Here is a 21,636-nt window from a genome sequence, read left to right as displayed (position 1 = left end):
CTTCCATCTATTTCCATATTAAGGACAAAATGAGCCATCATGCAATGCTAAGCCTGATCCCCACCTAATCCGGCTTCCACATGACTGCTTTCAAAAAGAGACTAACTCGTTCTATTACGATGTGGGTAGATGTCCTATATCCACATGCACTGGGAAGCTGGATAATGGCATCAGATGCAAAGACTCAGTGTCCTACTGCTGTGGAATTTCAAACATGGAGGAAAAAGAAATTCAATGTCAGGGCTATCAGTTACCCATCATGGTAGTAGCTCAGTGTGGTTGCAAAACATGTGTGGAAACCAAAGCTATTGTTCGTGGACGTGCTATTGCAGCAGACACTGGTGAGCCCATGAGGTTTGGACATATCTACATGGATGGCTCAAGAGTAAGCCGAACTGGATACAAAGGCACATTTTCAATCCAGGTACCAACAGACAGAGAGCGTCTGGTCATCACATTTGTGGACAACATGCAGAAGTTTGTGAACACCACCAAAGTACTACCATTCAATACCAAAGGTGGAGCTGTTTACCATGAGATCAAGCTATTGAGGAAAAAGCCAGCTGTGACCATTAGCTCAAGAGAGACTAATAAGCTAGACCTAGGAGAGGTTGAGGGCCAGGACCCTATTGCTGAGATTGAGATCCCACCCAACACATTCTATAAAGAAAATGGAGAGGTATTTATGGGGAATGTCAAGGCCAGTGTGACTTTCCTGGACCCCAGGGATGTATCAACAGCAGCAGCTGCCCAGAGTGACCTCAACTTCATCGGTGATGAAGGTGATACTTTGCCATTGAGAACTTATGGAATGTTCTCTGTAGACTTCAGGGATCAGGAAGGAGCGGAGCAACTCAATGCTGGTGAGGTGAAAGTGCGTCTCGATGCAGCACAAGTGAAGATGCCCGAGCACTTAAAGACTATGAAGTTGTGGTCCCTTAATCCTGATACTGGCTTGTGGGAAGAGGAGGGGCAATTCCATGCTGAGAAACAGCAACGAGGGAAAAGAGAGGAGAGGACCTTCCTTATAGGTAATATGGAAATCCGTGAGAGGCGACTGTTTAACTTGGATGTACCCGAGAACAGGAGATGTTATGTGAAAGTGAGAGCTTTCCGCAGTGAAAGATTTATGCAGAGTGAGCAAACTGAAGGAGTTGTTGTGACTTTAATAAATATGGAGCCCACACCAGGGTTTTCAACCAACCCTCGGGCTTGGGGTAGATTTGACAGTGTCATCACTGGTCCAAATGGTGCATGCCTTCCAGCCTTCTGTGATGAACAAAAAGCAGATGCATACACAGCTTATGTCATGGCCAACCTTGGGGGAGAAGAGCTTGAGTCAGTAGCATCATCTCCAAAGTTGAATCCGAACAGAATTGGTGTCCCGCAACCCTATTTGAATAAACTTAACTATAAACGCACTGACCATGATGATCCCAGAATAAAAAAGACAGCATTCAGCATGAATGTGGCCAAACCCAGGACAAATGCAGCTGAGGAAGCCAATGGTCCAGTTTACTCATATGACAAACTTAAAGAGTGTGAGGAAGCTCCATTCAGCGCAGCTCACTTCCGTTTCTCAAGAGTCGAGGGAGATCGCTATGATTACAACACAGTGCCTTTCAATGAGGATGATCCAATGAGCTGGACAGAAGACTACTTGAGTTGGTGGCCAAAGCCCATGGAATACAGGGCTTGCTATATTAAAGTCAAACTCAACAGTGGCCATGAGCTCAATGTTCGTTCTCGCAATATGGGGGGTACCCACCCAAAAACTGTTGGCCAACTGTATGGTATACGTGACAACCGAAGCATCCGAGACAGGGACCAATCAACCATTTCCGCAGTGTGTCTGGAATTTAAGTGCAGTGGGATGCTCTATGACCAGGACCGAGTGGATCGCACTCTTGTAAATGTAATTCCTCAGGGCAACTGCAAGAGAGACAGTGTAAATAGTATGCTACAGGAATATTTGGTAAATCATCTCCCACTGGCTGTCAACAATGACACAAATGAGTTTACTATGCTTGCTCCTCTGGACCCACTGGGCCACAACTATGGTATCTATACAGTGACTGACCAAGACCCCCGCACAGCCAAAGAAATTGCGCTTGGCCGTTGCTTTGATGGTACATCAGATGGTACCTCCCGAGTCATGAAAATCTATGAGGGTGTGGCACTGACATTCACCTGTGGAGATAAAGAGGTCACTAGGCAGAGTATGTTCCAGCAGATGCAGAACTCACTGGGTCAGGCCACAGCTGGAAGTGCACGGCAGGGACGAGGAAACAGGAGGCAGAGAGGAGGCTCAACAGCACCTCGCAGTAGGAAGAGGAGTACTCGTTATTCCAACACACGTGCCCAGACCGTTGGCTGACATCCCAAGCAGAACTTAACCCTATATGAGACAAAACAGACCCATTTCCAATGGGGGCTGCTCTTATAGGAGTTTTTATCAAGTTCAGTTCCAAGTTACTGAATTTAAGTCATTTCAGAGCCAGAAGGATGTGAGGAAAGTACATATGTACTTGTATATGGCTGGGGTAAAGTCCAGTGAATCAGTCATTTAGGGTGGCTGATAAAAATGTAAACTGGCAAACAATATTACGCATTTCATGAATTTCATAGCAAATTATACAGAGGGAAGGAGAAAACAATACTTTTTCAATTAACTTCACAATTTTACCCCATTAAAAGCTAACAAAAACCTTACAAAAAGTACTCTATTTTAGAAATAGCAACTCCAGAGGAACCTGCGCTTCATGGAAGTTATATTTTATGCATTTTTATTCACTTGTACTGTGGCAAATATTTTATTACTTGAAATTGTATATATAGAATATTTATTGCATTCTTCAGAGTACTAAAGACAAAGCAGTTAAACAACCCTCTTCCACCCAACCAAACCATTTGGTGCCATTTATCATTCACAAATTTGAAAAACTCTGAAGTTGTCCAAACTCTAAAAATTTGAATCTTAAAAAACAACACTGCCTTTGAGTCTTATTATTATAATAATTACAATAAGTATATTAGTATTATGAATTTTCAATTTTAATGATTTTGTGAGAAAATTCTCTCCAAAGTTTAGAAAAAATATTTTTATGAATATTTTTGCTGCTTAGCAAATAAGCTTAAATTTAATTTTACTACATGCATGCCTGTAGAAGTTATTGTAAAGATATAAAAGGTCAAACTAAACAAGCCCCGTCTATCTGTTACTTTAGCAAGTAATCATTCAAATCTACCATCAAGAGCGAACATACTTTTGGTAACACTTCACAATGATTAAAGCGAGTTACAATGAATTAACAATAAACAAAGCTTTTAAAGCATTTATTAATTATATACTACATATGCTTACTAATCAATTCTTAACATAAAATGCAGTCATCCAAAAAAATTTATTCTCTCATGATTTACTCTAATCCAAGATATCTACTTTCTTCTGCAGAACACAAAAAGAAATTTTTTTGAAGAATATCTCAGCTCTGTAAGTCCATTCAATGCAAGTGAATGGTGATCAGACTTTTGAAGCCCAAAAAGCAGATGCCGGCTGCATCCGAAAACGTAGGCAGCTGACTTGCTGCCTAATCAGTTAATGGCTTAACCGACAGCGTTTATGAATTGATGGAACTTTTAGGAAACTGGTCTTGCAAAAGTTTGAAAATCACCATTTTTTCCCCCGTATACAGCCTCCAAAGGGAGCATTTTCCAGTTTTCGGATGCAGGCATAGTCAGCATAATCCATCAGACAACAGTGGTTTAATCAATGTCTTCAAAAGCAATCCAGTTGGTTTTGGGTGAGAACAGACCAAAATGTAACTCCTTTTTCACTGTACAGCGGTCTCCTTGGTGATCGTGATTTCAAGCTTGTGCTTCCTTTAGCTACCATTCTGTGCATGCGTCAAACACTAGTATGTGTAATCGACTGCTGTCAAGATGCACAGTGGAAAATTATTTACCCAAAATCAACTGGAGCGCTTCAGAAATCATTGATTAAACCACTGGAGATGTATGGATTAATTTTAGGCTGATATTCTTCTAAAAACTCTGTTTGTGATAAGCAGAAGTCATTAATGCACATCTGGGATGGCATGAGGGTGAGTAAATGATTTTTGGGTGAACTAACCCTTTAACATTGACTAATGCAATACTGTACACTATCACGAACAAACTATGACCAATAGTGTATTTATATATTAACATTAACCAAGATTACTAAATGCAGTCAAAATGTGTTCATTGTTCATGATACCCAGTGCATTTACAAATGTAAATGTATAGACTCTTAAGTGTTACCATATTTTACATGATAGGCAATTCCGAGAATCTTAAATCAACTGATCAAGTGTGCAGCAATACTGAATAAAAAAAAACCCTCTGTAGGAAAAGCAAAACAAAAAAAACCTCCAATAAAGCATAATTCAATTGATATTTGTTGCTTTTAAATGATGACACTGTCAAGTTCTACAAATTAAAGATGATGCTTGATTTCAGTTTTGTTTTACTTTCATTTCAAAAGTTTTTCATCCCTTCATTTATTCAGTGTGCCACCTGTTAATGATGTAGTGTTGACTCTAAAAGCACCGACAAACCTTCATTCTTTAAAAACTTAATTAAATGTATCGGGTTTACATTTGGAAAGGCTGTGATACTGTTTGTACTTGTTGAGAAATCTGTAAGAAAAGTACAACCATACTTTCAAAAAGGACATTCTTGTGAAGATATTAGTTTGCATAGAGCATCACATTTAATTGCGTAACTGAAATTGCACAGCTTTTAAAACAGAAGTCACTTTTAATAAAAGCAAAAAAGATATGTTCTACAAAGTTCTCAGTAAGGCATTGAAATTCTTGTTTCAATCAGAGTAGACAACTCCACAAAAGATGTCCCACACAATACAGTCTGTTTTGGTAATAAAAAAATATTTCAAGGCCATCTGAATAAATTTGCCTTGCCCTTTTGTCACCTGGGGCCAATGGCATGATAGCAGCTTCATGAAGAGTAGGTCACCACTGAAATCAAGTAAAGGGTTGACAGGTTGCTCAGTTTACCCAAAGATGGCACTGTGTAGCATGAAAGGTATGGCTGCATGTCTACAGGGGTGATTTGGAGGGAATTGGAAGGGGGATGATCAGCCTTTGTCACATGAAGTCATCATAGTCATTTCCGAACCCGCCATCAAAGTCACCAAAATCAAAGTCATCTTTCATGTTTGCTTTAAAACCACCACCAGGGAGCACACCTTTCTTCTTTTTCTTATTTGCCTTCTTTTCCTGTGGGTAATGCAAGGGCAACAAATTGAGATAAAAACAAATTCTACTGATCATTTGATCATCATAAACAATAGAGAGTAATACAAATAGCCAATACGAGTATGATCCTTGATTAGACATCACTTCATGTGATTTCCACTCAAATAGTTTTAATGGGTTCCTCTAGCACAAATTAAAAAACTTAAAGGGATAGTTCACCCAAAAATATTTACTCACCCTCATGCAGAACACAAACAAACATTTTTAGAAGAATATCTCGGCTCTGTATGTCCATACAATGCAAGTAAATGGTGATCAGGCCTTTGAAGCTCCAAAAACAGATCAAGTCAGCATAAACATAATCCAGTGGTTTATTCAATGTCTTCTGAAGCAATTCAGTTGATTTTGGGTGAGAACAGACAAAAATATAACTCCTTTTTCACTGTTCATCTTGACTGTAGTTTCCTTTGTGATTATGATTTCAAGCTTGATTACACTTCCTATTGCATCATCACTTTCATTGCATTACATCTTCCATATTGCATCGCTCTGCACATGCATCAAGCACTAGGAAGTCTAATCGAGCATGAAATCATGATCGTGCATAGAGACTGAAATGGAAAGTTGTACAGTAAATAAGCAGTTGTATTTTGGTCTGTTCTCACCCAAACTCAACTGGTTCGCTTCAGAAGACATTGAATAAACCACTGGAGTCTGATGGATTATGTTTATGCTGACTTATCTCCTTTTTGGAGCTCAAAAAGGTCTGATTACCATTCACTTGCTTAGTATGGACCTACAGAGCAGAAATATTCATCTAAAAATATTTGTTTGTGTTTAGCTGAATTAAAAAAAAGTCATACACATCTGGGATGGCATGAAGGTGAGTAAATTAATTTTTTTGGGGGGGGTAAACTATTCCTTTAATGAATCTAATGCCTACCAACAGAAATGTACACAGACAAAAGTGGACTCAAGACTACCTGATTGATTTTTCACATCATTCAACTTACCTTTTCTTGCCTTTGTTTTTCAGTGAGTAGAACAGACAAAGAATTACTTATTTTCTTCAGGTCATCTACTTCCACTGAGAAAAAGAAAGAACAGAATGTGCTTATTAGCCTTCAGTCCAGGGTAAACTCCAGGGTAAATATCAGTAATATCTCATCACAACCAATATATGAAGAACAAAAAAATTAAAATAATTGACAATCAGTTAAATTATTCAGTCGAAATACACAAATTAATTTATGCACTTACATGAAATGCAAAGCTCTCGAAACAGTGACTCCAAAAAGCTGGAATAATGCACTGAGTTTTCAAACTGTGTTATCTTCTCTTTCAGTAATTTTTCAAATGCAACAAAATCTTCTTTGGATGAGGGGCACATGGCTTCAATTCCAGAGACATTGTTTGTGGTAATAACAGTAGTAGAGGCATTTGCAGCAGCAGGATCAACACCTACAATCAGAAAGTTAAATCAATTAATTGTTACAAAAAAGATACAAATTCCAATCTTAGTATCCATTCACTAAGATCTAAAAGACAAATATATTTAGAAACCATTAGCATAAATGTGATGCATGTAAACTGGTGCTACTGGAAACTGAAGTTCTACACACAAGGCAACTGGGATTTATTTTTAGAGACCGAGTATTGTTACTTTAGGTACTCTCCAAAACAGATACATTTTCAAGTACAGGACAGGGTTCTAAAGTGAGCATTTCAATAGCATTTGCCAAGTCATGTTAAAAAAAAGTAAAGACTACTGCGTTTTATTCCTTTGCACACCTTGTATCTGCTTTTGAACACAAAAACATGTCCAATGTGTACACCTCAAAGCAAAATTAACATGCAGCATTTTAATATTATTTGGGTCATATATGTAGACATTGCTTGAGAACCTTCTCAACCTTAAGAACCTTCTTGTGAGCGTCCAATCAAGTAATTTAAATTATTTTGCGTAAAGCCTTCATAGTAATATGATGTTACTTCTCCAGCCAATTATCACCCACATGACAATGTCTGCCTTTCAGTCATCATCATTTTTGTCTCTAATCTTGTCCACCTGGAAAAAAATGACATAATAGAATTAATATTCCGGAGCAGGGGGGCCTGGGTAGCTCAGCAAGTAAAGATGCTGACTACCACACCTGGAGTCACAAGTTTGAATTCAGGGTGTGCTGTCAGGCTTCCTAAGCAACCAATTGGCCCGGTTGCTAGGGTGGGTAGAGTCACGTAGAGTTAACCTCCTCGTGGTCGCCATTATGTGGTTCTCACTCTCGGTCGGGCACGTGGTGAGACAAGGATGCTGCGGAAAATAACATGAAGCCTCCACACACGCTAGGTCTCCGCGGTAACACGCTCAACAAGCCACGTGATAAGATGCGCGTATTGATGGTCTCAGATGCGGAGGCAACTGAGATTCGTCCTCCGACACCCAGATTGAGGCGAGTCACTACATATATATATATATATATATATATATATATATATATATATATATATATATATATATATACATACACACACACACACACACACACACACAGGTGCTGGTCATATAATTAGAATATCATCAAAAAGTTGATTTATTTCAGTAATTCCATTCAAAAAGTTAAACTTGGATATTATATTCATTCATTACACACAGACTGATATATTTCAAATGTTTATTTCATTTAATTGTGATGATTAAAACTGACAACTAATGAAAATCCCAAATTCAGTATCTCTGAAAATTAGAATATTACTTAAAACCAATACAAAAAAAGGATTTTTAGAAATGTTGGCCAACTGAAAAGTATGAACATGAAAAGTATGAGCATGTACAGCACTCAATACTTAGTTGGGGCTCCTTTTGCCTGAATTACTGCAGCAATGCAGCGTGGCATGGAGTCGATCAGTCTGTGGCACTGCTCGGGTGTTATGAGAGCCCAGGTTGCTCTGATAGTGGCCTTCAGCTCTTCTGCATTGTTGGGTCTGGCGTATCGCATCTTCCTCTTCACAATACCCCATAGATTTTCTATAGGGTTAAGGTCAGGCAAGTTTGCTGGCCAATTAAGAACAGGGATACCATGGTCCTTAAACCAGATACTGGTAGCTTTGGCACTGTGTGCAGGTGCCAAGTCCTGTTGGAAAATGAAATCTGCATCTCCATAAAGTTGGTCAGCAGCAGGAAGCATGAAGTGCTCTAAAACTTCCTGGTAGACGGCTGCGTTGACCTTGGACCTCAGAAAACACAGTGGACCAACACGAGAAGATGACATGGCACCCCAAACCATCAATGACAGTGGAAACTTTACACTGGACCTCAAGCAATGTGGATTCTGTGCCTCTCCTCTCTTCCTCCAGACACTGGGACCTTGATTTCCAAAGGAAATGCAAAATGTACTTTCATCAGAGAACATAACTTTGGACCACTCCAGTCCTTTTTGTCTTTCGCCCAGGCGAGACACTTCTGACGTGGTGTCTTGTTCAAGAGTGGCTTGACACAAGGAATGCGACAGCTGAAACCCATGTCTTGCAAACGTCTGTGCGTGGTGGTTCTTGAAGCACTGACTCCAGCTGCAGTCCACTCTTTGTGAATCTCCCCCACATTTTTGAATGGGTTTTGTTTCACAATCCTCTCCAGGGTGCGGTTATCCCTATTGCTTGTACACTTTTTTCTACCACATCTTTGCCTTCCCTTCGCCTCTCTTTTAATGTGCTTGGACACAGAGCTCTGTGAACAGCCAGCCTCTTTAGCAATGATCTTTTGTGTCTTGCCCTCCTTGTGCAAGGTGTCAATGGTCGTCTTTTGGACAGCTGTCAAGTCAGCAGTCTTCCCCATGATTGTGCAGCCTACAGAACTAGACTGAGAGACCATTTAAAGGCCTTTGCAGGTGTTTTGAGTTAATTAGCTGATTAGAGTGTGGCACCCGGTGTCTTCAATATTGAACCTTTTCACAATATTCTAATTTTCTGAGATACTGATTTTGGGGTTTTCATTAGTTGCCAGTTATAATCATCAAAATTAAAAGGAAAAAAACACTTGACATATATCAGTCTGTGTGGAATGAATGTATACATTATCCAAGTTTCACTTTTTTAATGGAATTACTGAAATCACTTTTTGATGATGTTCTAATTATATGACCAGCACCTGTGTGTGTATATATATATATATATATATATATATATATACATATACATATACATATATATACATATATATACACATATATACACATATATATATACATATATATATATATATACATATATATATACATATATATACATATATATATATATATATATATATATATATATATATATATATATATATATATATATATACACACACATATATATATACACATATATACACACACATATATATACACACACATATATATATATACACACACACATATATATATATATATATATATATATATATATATATATATATATATAAAAAGCAAAGTCCATTAATATTATTACCATATACTAAGAAATTCTTGATTCATATAATCTTTTAACTAAATTTTTTATGCCGATCATATGTGACATGCTCCATAATTTTGAGTCACATTTATGCACCAAAGTAAAACAGAAAGCTTTCTAGTTAAATCATTTTTATTTTTCTACTCCTAACTGTTGCAGAGATATTATAATTTAAATGATTGCTATCATAAAACCTTAGGTATCTGTATCGATGTAGGGGGAACTAAAAATATAATACAGTATTAATGAATTCAGAGTCTATAAAACAGCAATGCAGTCTCACAAAGCACACTTAAAACCATGGATATCCATGGATTTACACTTAACACACATTGCACATTCACACTCTAGGGTTAATTTTTTCAGTCTATGGACATAACTATAGATAATTCCCGAGGTAAATGCGAGTTCAGTGAAAGTTGTTTATATCATTGATTACTTCTCACAGTTTAAACACTGATTCGCTGATTACATAAGAGATTATTTTTTAAGCCATCTACATTTTGTCTTTCAACTAAGTCAACTGATATATCCATTTTATTGATTAACTGGGGTAAAAAGTTACTTTTTCAACTTTAAGATTCCAATAGTTTTAAAAAAAAATTTTTATTGTTGTTATTTCCTCCATGGCCAGTGCTGGAGGATTCAACAGTTGTAACTCTTTGGTTCCACAAAATAATAGCATCCTCAAGTCTAGAGGTTAAATTAAAAAACAAACAAACACTGACTCCTAGAATTTGTTGTGTGACTATGCAATCAGAAGCGGACACTTCAGAAGCGGATTCCAAACATTGACAGAGCAAAGGTTATTAAAGTTATTATTACAGATAGTCATGGTATAATCATTTAAGACAACCTAAATTTAATAGTAGGTGGTTTGATAATTTATAACTAATTGCTACAATGGAAAACTGCATTGCCAACAAGATGGCGAGGATGCATACATCAGCTTTTCAAATTATCAGAACAAATGTTACAAAATGGAGGATGGAAACTGCTTACCTTTCGTCGTAATTCGCTTTTTTTAATAAAATAAAAGTTACTTATGAATTTGGGCAGAACCAATTCATTTTTATTTTTGGGTGGTTGAGGGGCATCCAATTTGTTACAAGTCAGGTTATAAACATATGGAAAAGTCTTTGAAGAAAGTGCCAGTGTGGGAGTACTATATTGAATATCGCCAGGGAAAGCATCATGTCAAATCTGTTACAAAATAATGAGTGTGGAGGCATGATCATTTTGTTATAAAGTTAAGAACTATTTTACATTGAGTGAAAAGTTTTTATTTAAACTATGGATTTTGAATAAAATCAGCCTGTTTTCCCACATCGCTCGACCTCTACTTTCAACATCCCATCTGCTGTGTGTGTGGGAGCTCCTGTGTTCTCTTCCCTGTCGCCAGATCAAACTATTGATTAATGCCTGAATGTTGTTAAATGGATTTACTTTGCAATAGATTTTTGAACCTTTGATGTTTTGTGGAACAGTTATGTTTAACATTTTGGCCTTTGGTCATTCTGGCATCTTCTCCACTTATCTTATTTCTTTAATAAAATTACAATTCCTTGATTTTGATCATCATTGCTCTTTTTGGTCTGACGGTTGGGATGGGAATCCACATGCACATTTCATATTATACCCCAACCCTAGACTATGGAACATTATACTTGCACTCAGTGCATGCAAGTACAACACTGCTGTTACACAGATTGGAAATAAAAGTTAACGTTAATAAATACTTAATGTAAATGTATAAATAGAAACCAGTATTAACATAGACTTAACATAAATTGCCACCAGATGTATTTTTGTGTTTTTAAAGGTCTATTTAGTGCATGCTGTGCTGATTCTTACTGAAAGCCTCACGGGCCAATTCCAGGTCTGCCTCCTCCTGCAGCTTCTTCTGTCGAAGCTTCTCTGCTTGCTGCTCCTCTGGTGACAGTTTCTCACTTATCTGTGTTTCCTGTAACTGTTCACAAGTTGCAATAACAAAAGATAACTATTGCTCAGAATATGTAAAAGAAATGTGTTTTGGGGTGCAATTAATTCATCATTAAATTGCACAACAACTAATAATATTGTTCTTACCTTATTTTTCAACTCTTCTTGATTTTTCTGTTGCGTAACTTCTTTCACTTTTATTTTAGAGCTTATTTTTTTCTTCTCAGGGTCTTTCACCTCTATAAAAAAAATGTAAATCATACCACTGAAGGTCTAGATCACTGGTGAATTGAAAGACTAGAGCATCTTTTCCACCATCAGGCCGAACGGTTCTAAGCATAGAGAGGAATGCTTCCAGTAGCATTTCCACTTGAGTACAGTTCGGCACAGCACGATTACAAACTACAGTTGAAGTCAGAAGTTTACATACACTTAGGTTGAGGTCATTAAAACAAATGTTCTAACCACTCCACAGATATAATATTAGCAAACAATAGTTTTGGCAAGTCGTTTAGGACATTACTTTTTTATTAATTAATATTAATATATATTAATTTTTCCAACAATTGTTTACAAACAGATTATTTACTTTTAATTGACTATCACAATTCCAGTGGGTCAGAAGAGTACATACACAAAGTTAACTGCCTTTAAGCAGCTTGGAAAATTCCAGAAACTGATGTCAAGCTTTTAGACAATTAGCTTCCTGTGGATATATTTTAAAGCCTACCTTCAAACTCAGAGCCTCTTTTTTGCCATCATTGGAAAATCTAAAAAAAAATTAGCCAAGACTTCAGAAAAAACATTGTGGACCTCCACAATCTGGTTCATCCTTGGGAGCAATTTCCAAATGCCTGAAGGTACCACGTTTATCTGTACAAACAATGGTACGCAAGTATAAACATCATGGGACGACGCAGCCATCAAACCGCCCAGGAAGTAGATGCATTCTGTCTCCTAGAGATGAATGTAGATTGGTGCAAAAAGTGCAAATCAATCACAGAATACAGCAAAGGACCTTGTGAAGATGCTGGAGGAAACAGGTAGACAAGTATCTAGGACTGCAACTAATGATTATTGTGATCATTGATTAATCTATAGATTATTAGAACGATTATTTGACAATTCTGTGATTATTTCAACGATTAATCATTAGCTCTAATCTAATTATTCAGCTTGTGCCCCGACATAAAAGGTTTTATTAAACGTGCTTACTAACAATAAAGAGGACAAAATCACATTTTAAAAATGCCTCTAAATGACATTCACTGAATTAAAGGGGAAAAAAAAACCCATTAAGTTTAATTCAGTAAAGAAATCCAAGTTTGGACGCTGCGGCGGGAGAGATTCAGCGTCAACTGTTGAGCATGTCGGCAATGCTGGGAAGGTTGTTGCGGACTTGGAGGATCTTGCTGTAATATGGCGATCGATCGCTGTAGTGGATACTAAATTCTCTGAGTTGGTTACAAGAGTGTCGAACGTCGAGAAACTGATCGATTATCTGAAGTCATCAGAGAGGGAATTAACTTCCAACCTGCTAGCGACCAAGACGGACTTGGAACGCATTTGGGAAAAGTCGGAAGACTTTGAGAATCGTAGCAGGCGAAACAACAACCGAATTGATAGAATTCCTGAGAAAGAAGAAGGACGAAATATGGTGAAATTCCTAGATGAGTTCTTTATGAGTCTGCTTGACATAACGGGCCATAAGCTGGAAATCGAGCGAGCTCACAGAGTTCCGGCTCGGAGATCCAAATTTCTGAGATCATCCGATAAAGACATCACATGAGGGGAGGAGTAAAGGATGGCTTACTTGGAAGAACCACAGCATTTTCTTGCTCCCAGACTTTGCGAATTCGACAAGAGAGAAACGTGATCAATTCAAGGAATGCAAGAATCTCTTACATTAACTGAAGTTTGCTTTTGCACTGATGTTACCAGCCAAATTGAGAATAGATACCAAAGGATGGCCGCAAAATATTTACATGCCCACAGCAAGCGATGTCCTTCATAAAGTCAATGGAATGAATGAGTAAATCATTGTGTGATACTGTCTATACAGTCGAGTGAATCTGACTCACTGAACATTCACTTGACTGTTCGAAGAAATTAGCGCCTTCTTTGTTCCTTTTTGTGTTAGTTCCACCTAGCGGCTGGAGTTTGTTTTGTGGAGTAACACTCCTTCGGGACAGTTTGTGGATGAATCTGCACGTTCTTTAGCTTACGCCTCCTATTGGTTGGAGTTATTTCCGTAGAATATTTCTTGCTAAACTTTGGTGTGGCGCGGAGGGGGGCGGGGCCGGGTCGGAATATCGCGCGCCCGGTCCCCAATCGGCCTGATGAGGCGCGAGGGATAAAGGCGGCCGGTGACGATTGTTCGAGAGAGAGAGAATTACGGGCATGTCCGTTTGTGTCTTCTTTTAAGTTAATCATTAAACCATTATTTATATTGAAAAGCCGGTTCTCGCCTCCTCCTTTCCATTGATTCCTTTACATTGAAGCCGGAACCCAGGAAAATTACTTTCCAGCATGGAGCAAAGTCGCCCCATCGAGTCCTCCCAGCTGGCAGAAGTCCTCCAGTCCCTCGCGACGCTGCATCAAGGGCACCAGCAATCCCTGCTTGAGCTCCGGCAGGACCAAGATCGCCGGTTTTTCGAGCTCATGCGGGCTCAGGCAGAGGACCGGCTCGCCATCCGGAGCCTCCTCAGCCAGGAGACGGAGCCGGCCACAGCCGCGACCCCGGACACCCGCGCTACGCTACCTCCGCCCACGTTACAGAAGATGGGGGCAGCAGATGATCCTGAGGCCTTCCTCGACTTGTTCGAGCGGACGGCAGAAATCTGGGGCTGGCCGCCCGAACAGTGGGCAGCCCGCCTAATTCCTCTCCTGTCCGGGGAAGCTCAACTCGCGGCACAACAACTGCTGGCGACAAACCTCCTGGCTTACTCTGACCTGAAGAGGGCCATTCTGCAACGGGTCGGTCGGAGCGCGGAAGAGAATCGCCAGCTCTTCCGGGGCATGAAGTTAGAGAAGTCCGATCACCCGTTCGCGTTTGCTCAACGGCTCCGGGACGCCTGTCGGCGGTGGCTGCTTGCGGGGGACCGCGACGTCGAGGGAGTCTTCGATCAGGTGGTGCTGGAACAATTTGCGCAACGGCTGCCCAGGAGAACGGCGGAGTGGGTCCAGTGCCACCGCCCAGCGTCGCTGGAGGAAGCTGTTCGGCTGGCGGAGGACCATTTGGCGGCGATCCTGAGGGCGGACGAGCCTTCTTCTCTCTCTCTCTCGCCCCTTCCATTGTGTCTCCACCCCTTCCTCCCCCTCCCCTGTGTTTTCCCGTTCTGTTTTCTCCCCAGGGCCCGTTCCTGCCCCGCGCAGGCGTGGAGGGTATGTGCGACCTGCTTCCCGGCCTTGGGAGAATGCTCCTTCCCCTTCCTTCAGCCGCTCTCCTCCTCAGGTGGGGGGTGCCCGCCAGCACAAGTGCGGGCGTAACGCCTGGGCCGGTCTGTTGGAGGTGCGGGGACCCGGACCACTTCCGGGATCAGTGTCCGCTGATGGAGGTGGGGACGGTGGTGCGGGTCTCCGACGTCCCGCAGGCTGCCCCCGATCGGGCTGGAGCATACCGGATTCCGGCTCCAGTGTAACAAAGTTACGGGAAGGATGGTCAAGGACGACACAGGAAACGGGGTTCAACAACAGAAGGTAGGCTTTTAATTGCCGTTTTTCAAATAGCACACAACACATACAGCACACTGAGTTGCTTTTTGGGCTCTCTCTCTTGACTGGAGGCTCGGAGTCTGCATTTATGCTGCTGGTGTTAGGCATAATTTAGCTCAGGTGTAAGCGCCCTTACCGCTTTCCTCTCCTGGACGGGCACTTGACCACGCCCCCGCTGCCACAACTGGATTGGGGCATTTTTTTTGCACTCATGTGACAGCGGAATGGACCTTACTCACTGAACATTCAACTTGACTGTCCAAGGAAACTGGGCGCCTTCTTTGTATCTTTTTGTGCTGGTTCTGCCTAGTGACTGGAGTTTGTTTTGTGGAGGAACACACCTTTGGAAGAGTAATGTGGATGAATCTACATGTCTCCACCTATTGGCTGGAGTTTTGTTTTATAGATTATTTTCTGTTGTGTAATTCTGTCTCACAAAACTTGCACCAGATTTGAGCAATCAAACGGCAAAGTTGTTAAGAGGGATGGACGCTGGTTGCTGCTGTTATGCGCGGGGTTAATACGCATGTTTGTTTTGTTTGGGGGGGGATTTTGGGGATTGATTTTTGCACTAATATTGGAATGTCGTCTTTATAAACTTGTTTTTGACACACAATCTTATTTTTCTAATATGTCAAAATGTCAAATGTTAATATGAGTGGATTATCTCTCTCAATGTGGAATGTGAATTGGTTGGGGCACCCCATAAAAAGAAGCAAGGTTATTTATTTTCTTTAACATAAGAAATATGATATTGTGTTTCTTCAAGAAATGCATCTTTCCCAGCAGGAAGCTGAAAAACAGTCCTAAAAATGTAAATATGACAGTCCTAAAAACTGATCATCCTCCATAGCACTCTCGCTCCTATGTTTACCCCTCATGCTGTCACCAACTGACGCGTTTGTTATAAATGAGAACCATTCGGCCCGATGGAAAAGCAGCTTATGTTCCACATGTGTCAAATAAGAACAGTAACAAAACAAAAACACTTCCCCAAAAGAGAACTAAGGAATTAAGTATAATTCCCACACAACTTTTGAAACATGCAATTGTCTGCTTTTAAAATTTTTGTGTTGTGATATCACATACAGCTCAACAAATCCATACCTGCTTTTTTCTGATTTTCCTCCTTCTCCTCCTCCTCATCATCCCAGTTATCCTGCAGAGAGAAATATATGATATGGTGCACAATGAACATTAATTGGCAGCATGTGTGCATAATGTTTATTACCACAAAAAATAAGTTTGACTTGTCCCTCCTTTCAAAAAGCAAAAATAAAAGTTAGAGTGAGGCACTTTCAACAGAAGTGAATGTGGCCAATGTTTTTAAAGATCTAAAAAGGCAAAAATTTGAAGCTTTTAATTTTATAAAAGTACTTACATGAATTCTTCTGTTAAAACTTGTGTATTATTTGAGCTGTAAAGTTGTTCAAATCATAATTTTTACAGTCGTTACAGGGTTTGTTGTTGTTGACACAAAGTTGTAAAACTGGCTATAACAACAGAAATTGTTAGAAAGCGATTTATCACACTACTTCTTGTGGCTATATATTTTGAAACAGTATTTTATCGTTAATGGACTGGACCCAATAACCTCCATTGTAAGTGCCTCACTGTAACCCAGAGTTTTACAATTTATTTCTGTGGTAATCAACATTATGTCACAAGGAGAGGACACGTGATGCCACGCAAGAAGCAGAATTGTAAAGACGAGCTCTGCGCAAATTATTTTCATATTATAATCCGGTGAGATTCGAATGCCCAGTTACACATTTGCTCTTTGAGGTAAACATGACAAAGAAGTCAAAGAGACTCTTGAGACATTAAAAGACACTTACGTGTTCAAGCTGAGGCCTCTGACAGCCCTGCGAGCAGGGGACTCGATTTGGAAGGCACGTCGGAAGAAGAAATTCAGCGACAACTATCCAACATGTCGGTGATGCTGACGAAGTTGGGAGGATCTCACTGCAATACGGCAATCGATTACGGAGATGGAAACAAAACTCTATGAGTTGGACACAAGAGTGGCAGATGTTGAGAAACGGATTGATTACCTGGAGTCATCGGAACGGGAATTAAACGCTAATCCGCCCACGTCCAAAACAGACTTGGAACACATTTTGGAAAAACTGGAATATTGGAAAATATGAGCCGAAAGAATAGCATACGGACTGTTGGAATTCCTGAGCATGAAGAAGGCAGAGATATGGTGAAATTCCTTGACGAGTTCTTCCCGAGTCTGCTCGACATAACAGGCCATAAGGTGGAAATCGAGCAAGCTCACAGAGTCCTTGCTCGCGGATCTGCTGAGGGAGACAGGCCCAGATCAATTCTGGCCAGATTTCAGAGATCTTCGGATAAAGATCTCGTGTTGCGCCAGGCAAGGAGCAAAGGAAAGCTTTCTCTGAAGAATCACATTATTTTCTTGTTACCAGACCTTGCAAATTCGACAAGAGAGAAATGTGATCGGTTCAAGGAATGTAAGAAACTCTCCTTCATAAATACATTGGAGTAAGCCATTTGACGTTTCTTATATTAGTGGACTGACTTGCTTTTCAGGAACTCGATTGTCTGAGGAAGCTGGGCACCTTTTTTGTCTTTTCATTTGAGTGCAGTTTAACCAGTGTTGTGCCTGAACGCGTTCATTGAACGATAGTTCATGAACGCGTTCATATTTTGGGCGAACGTGAACTGAACGTACTGTATTACTGCCTGATGAACGTTACTGTGAACGCGTTCATTCTGGAGTCTGTGAACGCACGCTCTCTCAGTTTAACTTAGTTCAATAGGGTGCCAGATTTCTAGAGTCTTCCAGGCGAAACCCCTGCTAAAACACACCGTAAACAGGCCTTAATATCTAGCGGAAAAAACACAATCTGGCAACACCAGCCACCAGTGTCGCACCGCCGCATGCGTCATCAAAACAAAAACTAGCATGGAGGCGACAGCAGCATATAGGCGACGAAGCAGCAAGGAGGGGTCGTATGATAATATAAAAGAGTTTCATGACCACGTCGGTGACGATGGAACAAATATGACATTTCTGTGCAAACTTTGCCCGCCGGCTTTCCAAAAAAAAAACGCACTTCAGTCACATCCACAGCAAACCTAAAACGGCACACTGAACTGAAGCACCCGACTAGCCTTTCAAGGTATGCGCAAGCAATTAAAAAATCTAAAGACAGGCAAGACAGGTCCTCGGCACAAACCACATTAACTGCGTACAGTAGCGGGTCCGTTGTCATCTCCCAGCCGCAGCTGGACAACCTGGTGGTGCAGTATATCGTTGGAGACCTGCAGCCTTTGAGAAAAGTGGAAAGCCCAGCTTTCATAAACTTAATTAAGGGGTTGCAGCCATCCAAAAACGTGCCATCAAAAAAAAAGGTACAGACACTGTTAAACAAGAAATTTAAAGAAAACATGTGACCTTAAGTCTGAACTGTCTGAGATTGATGTTGTATGCACAACAGCAGATTGCTGGTCAGCTGTGAACAAGGCATTTATGGGCATCACTGTCCACTGGCTAAACAAAACTGATGCACCCTTACTACTGTCCTGTTTTTCTTTTACCAATTCCTCATTTAAAAAGACCATTCAAGCAGCACGTTTATCTTCATGTTTTTGAGAATATACTGTAGTAGTAGGGGTGAAAGCTGCAGCTGCTACTAGTGTGGACTGAATGGAAAGCAACAAAGCGTTAAAGCAATAATGGGGAAATGCTGTCCCACTCTCCTCAATGTTAATGTAAAACCTGATTGAATAAGGATTCAAAATTTGATATGAAGATGAAATCTGACACATAGTGCAGTGTTAAAACTGATGAAATAATTGCTGTCTGTAGTTCTGTATGGGCTGTGTCAATCATTTTGAAAAATAATAGCTCGCAGCAACATATGGAAAAAAAAAAGAACTATGAACTAGTTCATTTTTGGAAGTATGAACTATGAACTGAACTAGTTCATTTTAGAATGTGTGAACTGAACATGTATAAAGTGAACTTTCCCAACACTGAGTTTAACACAGTATCAGGGCTGGATTGGTAATCTGGCATTCCACACATTTTCCCTGTGGGCCGACGCACTTTGGGGCCGATCGGGCGGATGGCCGTCAGGAGAACCAAGCGGGCCAGTATCTAGGCCGTATTAAGATCAAATGAGCCGCCGCGTTATGCAGAACGGACCTCAAAACGCCGCCGTGATATGCAGAAAAGGACAGCGAAAACGTCAAATCCCAGGCCGATTTCACTTCCCAGTTCAGCCCTGCACATTATCTATAAGAGATGTTTAGCTTGTAGTCCAAAAACCCAGAGGTCTAATTCGCCATGGGTTCCCTCTGGATTTTCCTGTTTACCAAATACTTCATTTAACTCATAAATTCAAAACCCCCATTATAAAAACCCATCGGATATCCAGAGGGAACCCATGGCGAATTAGACTTCCGGGTTCGCCTACAAATTGACGTCACGGCTGAACAGATCTATAACTGGTTAATTTAGCGAGTTATAGGCCTTTATCACAGTGCTCGTGCCGTCACTTCCAATGGCGGGTAGTAGCGTAAAGCGACTTCCGGTCAATCTATCATCCAATCTTCCTGCCCCTACCAAATTTTAAGAAATAAATTAGATCATACATTTGATAAAGATACTGTAAAATATTTAAGAACAGCTTATCTAAGATTTCCTCTTCCCCCCAAAGCAAAAGAGACACACTTTAAGATTCTAAATACCATATATCCTTCCAATAGATTTTTGAATTTAAAATGTAATTTAGAAAATGTGCCTTGTCATCTTTGTAAATATTTAATTGAAGACACAGAACATATATTCTTTAAATGTAACTTCACCAAATCCTTTTGGAGAACATTACAGAACTGGCTGATAGAAAAAAATGTGGTGGAGGACGGTTTCACCTTCAAATTACAAAATATAATGTATGGATTAACAAATGATTGCTGTAGGTTATTTGATTTGATTAATAACATTATATTATTGGCAAAATATTTTATATATAAATGTAGATTTCTTAAATCTCCTCCTTTGTTTATTATTTTCAAAAACGAATTAAAATACTTCTCAGATGCCCTCTCTAAAATGGAAAATCGATGTGCATTAAAATTGTATAATTTGTTAGTATTGTATAACCTGTTTTAAATGTTTTTTTTGTTGTTGTTTTTTTATATTGTTTTTGGGTTTTTTGTCCTTGTGTTGAGCCTTCCACACCTGTATTTTCTTGAAAATAACTGTTTTGTGCCATTTTGTTGTACTTAGATTTTGCATTTATATAATAATAAAAAAATAAATAAAATAAATAAAAAATAAAGCGACTTCCGGTTTAGTCTGTAGCAATGGCGGCGAGCACAGCGAGGAATTGTTGTTGCGTTCCTAAATGTTCTAATAGTTCAACTAAACAGCCGTATCTCAGTTTCCATTCTTTTCCAACCGATGAAAAAGCGAAGAAAATGTTGACACGAGCACTGTGATAAAGGCCTATTTACAACAAGCTACTGCTTGCCAGAGTAACATCAAGGCATTTTAGAGTGTCGATACACGTGAACTGTCTGAGCTGAATGATGTGCTGTCATTACGGCTGGGTCGGTTCAAATCATTTTTTTACTGGTATAAAAGACCCAGCAAGAAAACTGTTACCAATTTGTCATGTTGGGAGATGAAACATTTGCTGACTTTAAGACACAGAAACGGTCCCTGTCTGTTTCATTCGTACTTGTCAATAATAAACACGCAACTAGATATAGCTGGTTAAAATAAATGAAACAGGCCTGATCTAAACGGCTAAAAATACACCGCCTGATCGCCCATGTTAGCGCTGCGTCTGCTACATTTAGACACATTCTCGACAATAGAATTAAAAGGAGGAAACACTTAAGTTGTGATTAAATGTCAATTGGCTCGTTACCTTCACGTCTTCCTCCTCGTCCTCGCCTTCCCACCTATCCAGCCGCACGACGGCACTTCTGATCGGCTCATTTGTCTCGAAGTTGTCAGCGTCTTTGAAAATCACAATAATATCGTGGTCAAACACAGAGACCAACACCCTCTCATTCACTTAACCCAAAATGTGGAAGTAATCCTTACCCCAAGAGTCGGAATCCGCCATCTTGGCTAAGTGTGAATTAGTTAAAATAGTATCTGAGGGAAAGCATGCGCACTGAACTGCTCTGATCTACGTGCTTCTGTCTTCATGATGATGACGAGATACAGGAGGACTTGCGTCAG

At 40.0% G+C, this 21,636-nt stretch overlaps 2 protein-coding genes across 3 annotated transcripts in view; one reads left to right on the top strand and one right to left on the bottom strand.

Annotated features, from left to right (window-relative positions):
- cilp (cartilage intermediate layer protein, nucleotide pyrophosphohydrolase) overlaps positions 1-4,499 on the top strand; it is an 11,466-nt gene extending 6,967 nt beyond the window's left edge. For both annotated transcript variants that reach the window (XM_052138450.1, XM_052138446.1), the window contains exon 9: positions 24-4,499. In XM_052138450.1, the coding sequence (XP_051994410.1) occupies positions 24-2,377 (2,354 nt within the window). In that variant the 3' untranslated portion in view covers positions 2,378-4,499. The remainder of the gene's footprint in view (positions 1-23) is intronic.
- Positions 2,385-21,636, bottom strand: eif3jb (eukaryotic translation initiation factor 3, subunit Jb). Its single transcript, XM_052138492.1, has 8 exons — positions 21,496-21,636; positions 21,317-21,408; positions 16,512-16,563; positions 11,838-11,929; positions 11,604-11,718; positions 6,519-6,719; positions 6,272-6,345; positions 2,385-5,279 (listed from the first exon to the last, which is right to left on the bottom strand). The coding sequence occupies exons 1-8, from the start codon at positions 21,515-21,517 to the stop codon at positions 5,148-5,150; spliced, it is 780 nt and encodes a 259-aa protein (XP_051994452.1). The 5' UTR covers positions 21,518-21,636; the 3' UTR covers positions 2,385-5,147.

Source organism: Xyrauchen texanus, chromosome 2 (genome assembly GCF_025860055.1).
Source record: "Xyrauchen texanus isolate HMW12.3.18 chromosome 2, RBS_HiC_50CHRs, whole genome shotgun sequence".
NCBI lineage: Eukaryota > Metazoa > Chordata > Actinopteri > Cypriniformes > Catostomidae > Xyrauchen > Xyrauchen texanus.
Note: the sequence above shows the minus strand (reverse complement) of the source record. Positions and strands in the feature narration are given on the sequence as shown.

Excerpts from the sequence above, each read along its gene's own strand:
- eif3jb (XM_052138492.1), bottom strand. The coding sequence starts at position 21,517 with ATGGCGGATTCCGACTCTTGGG. Across the intron at positions 6,346-6,518 it reads TCGAGAGCTTTGCATTTCAT|TGGAAGTAGATGACCTGAAG; the intron begins GTAAGTGCATAA and ends TCTTTTTCTCAG. Across the intron at positions 5,280-6,271 it reads AAAAACAAAGGCAAGAAAAG|GAAAAGAAGGCAAATAAGAA; the intron begins GTAAGTTGAATG and ends CATTACCCACAG.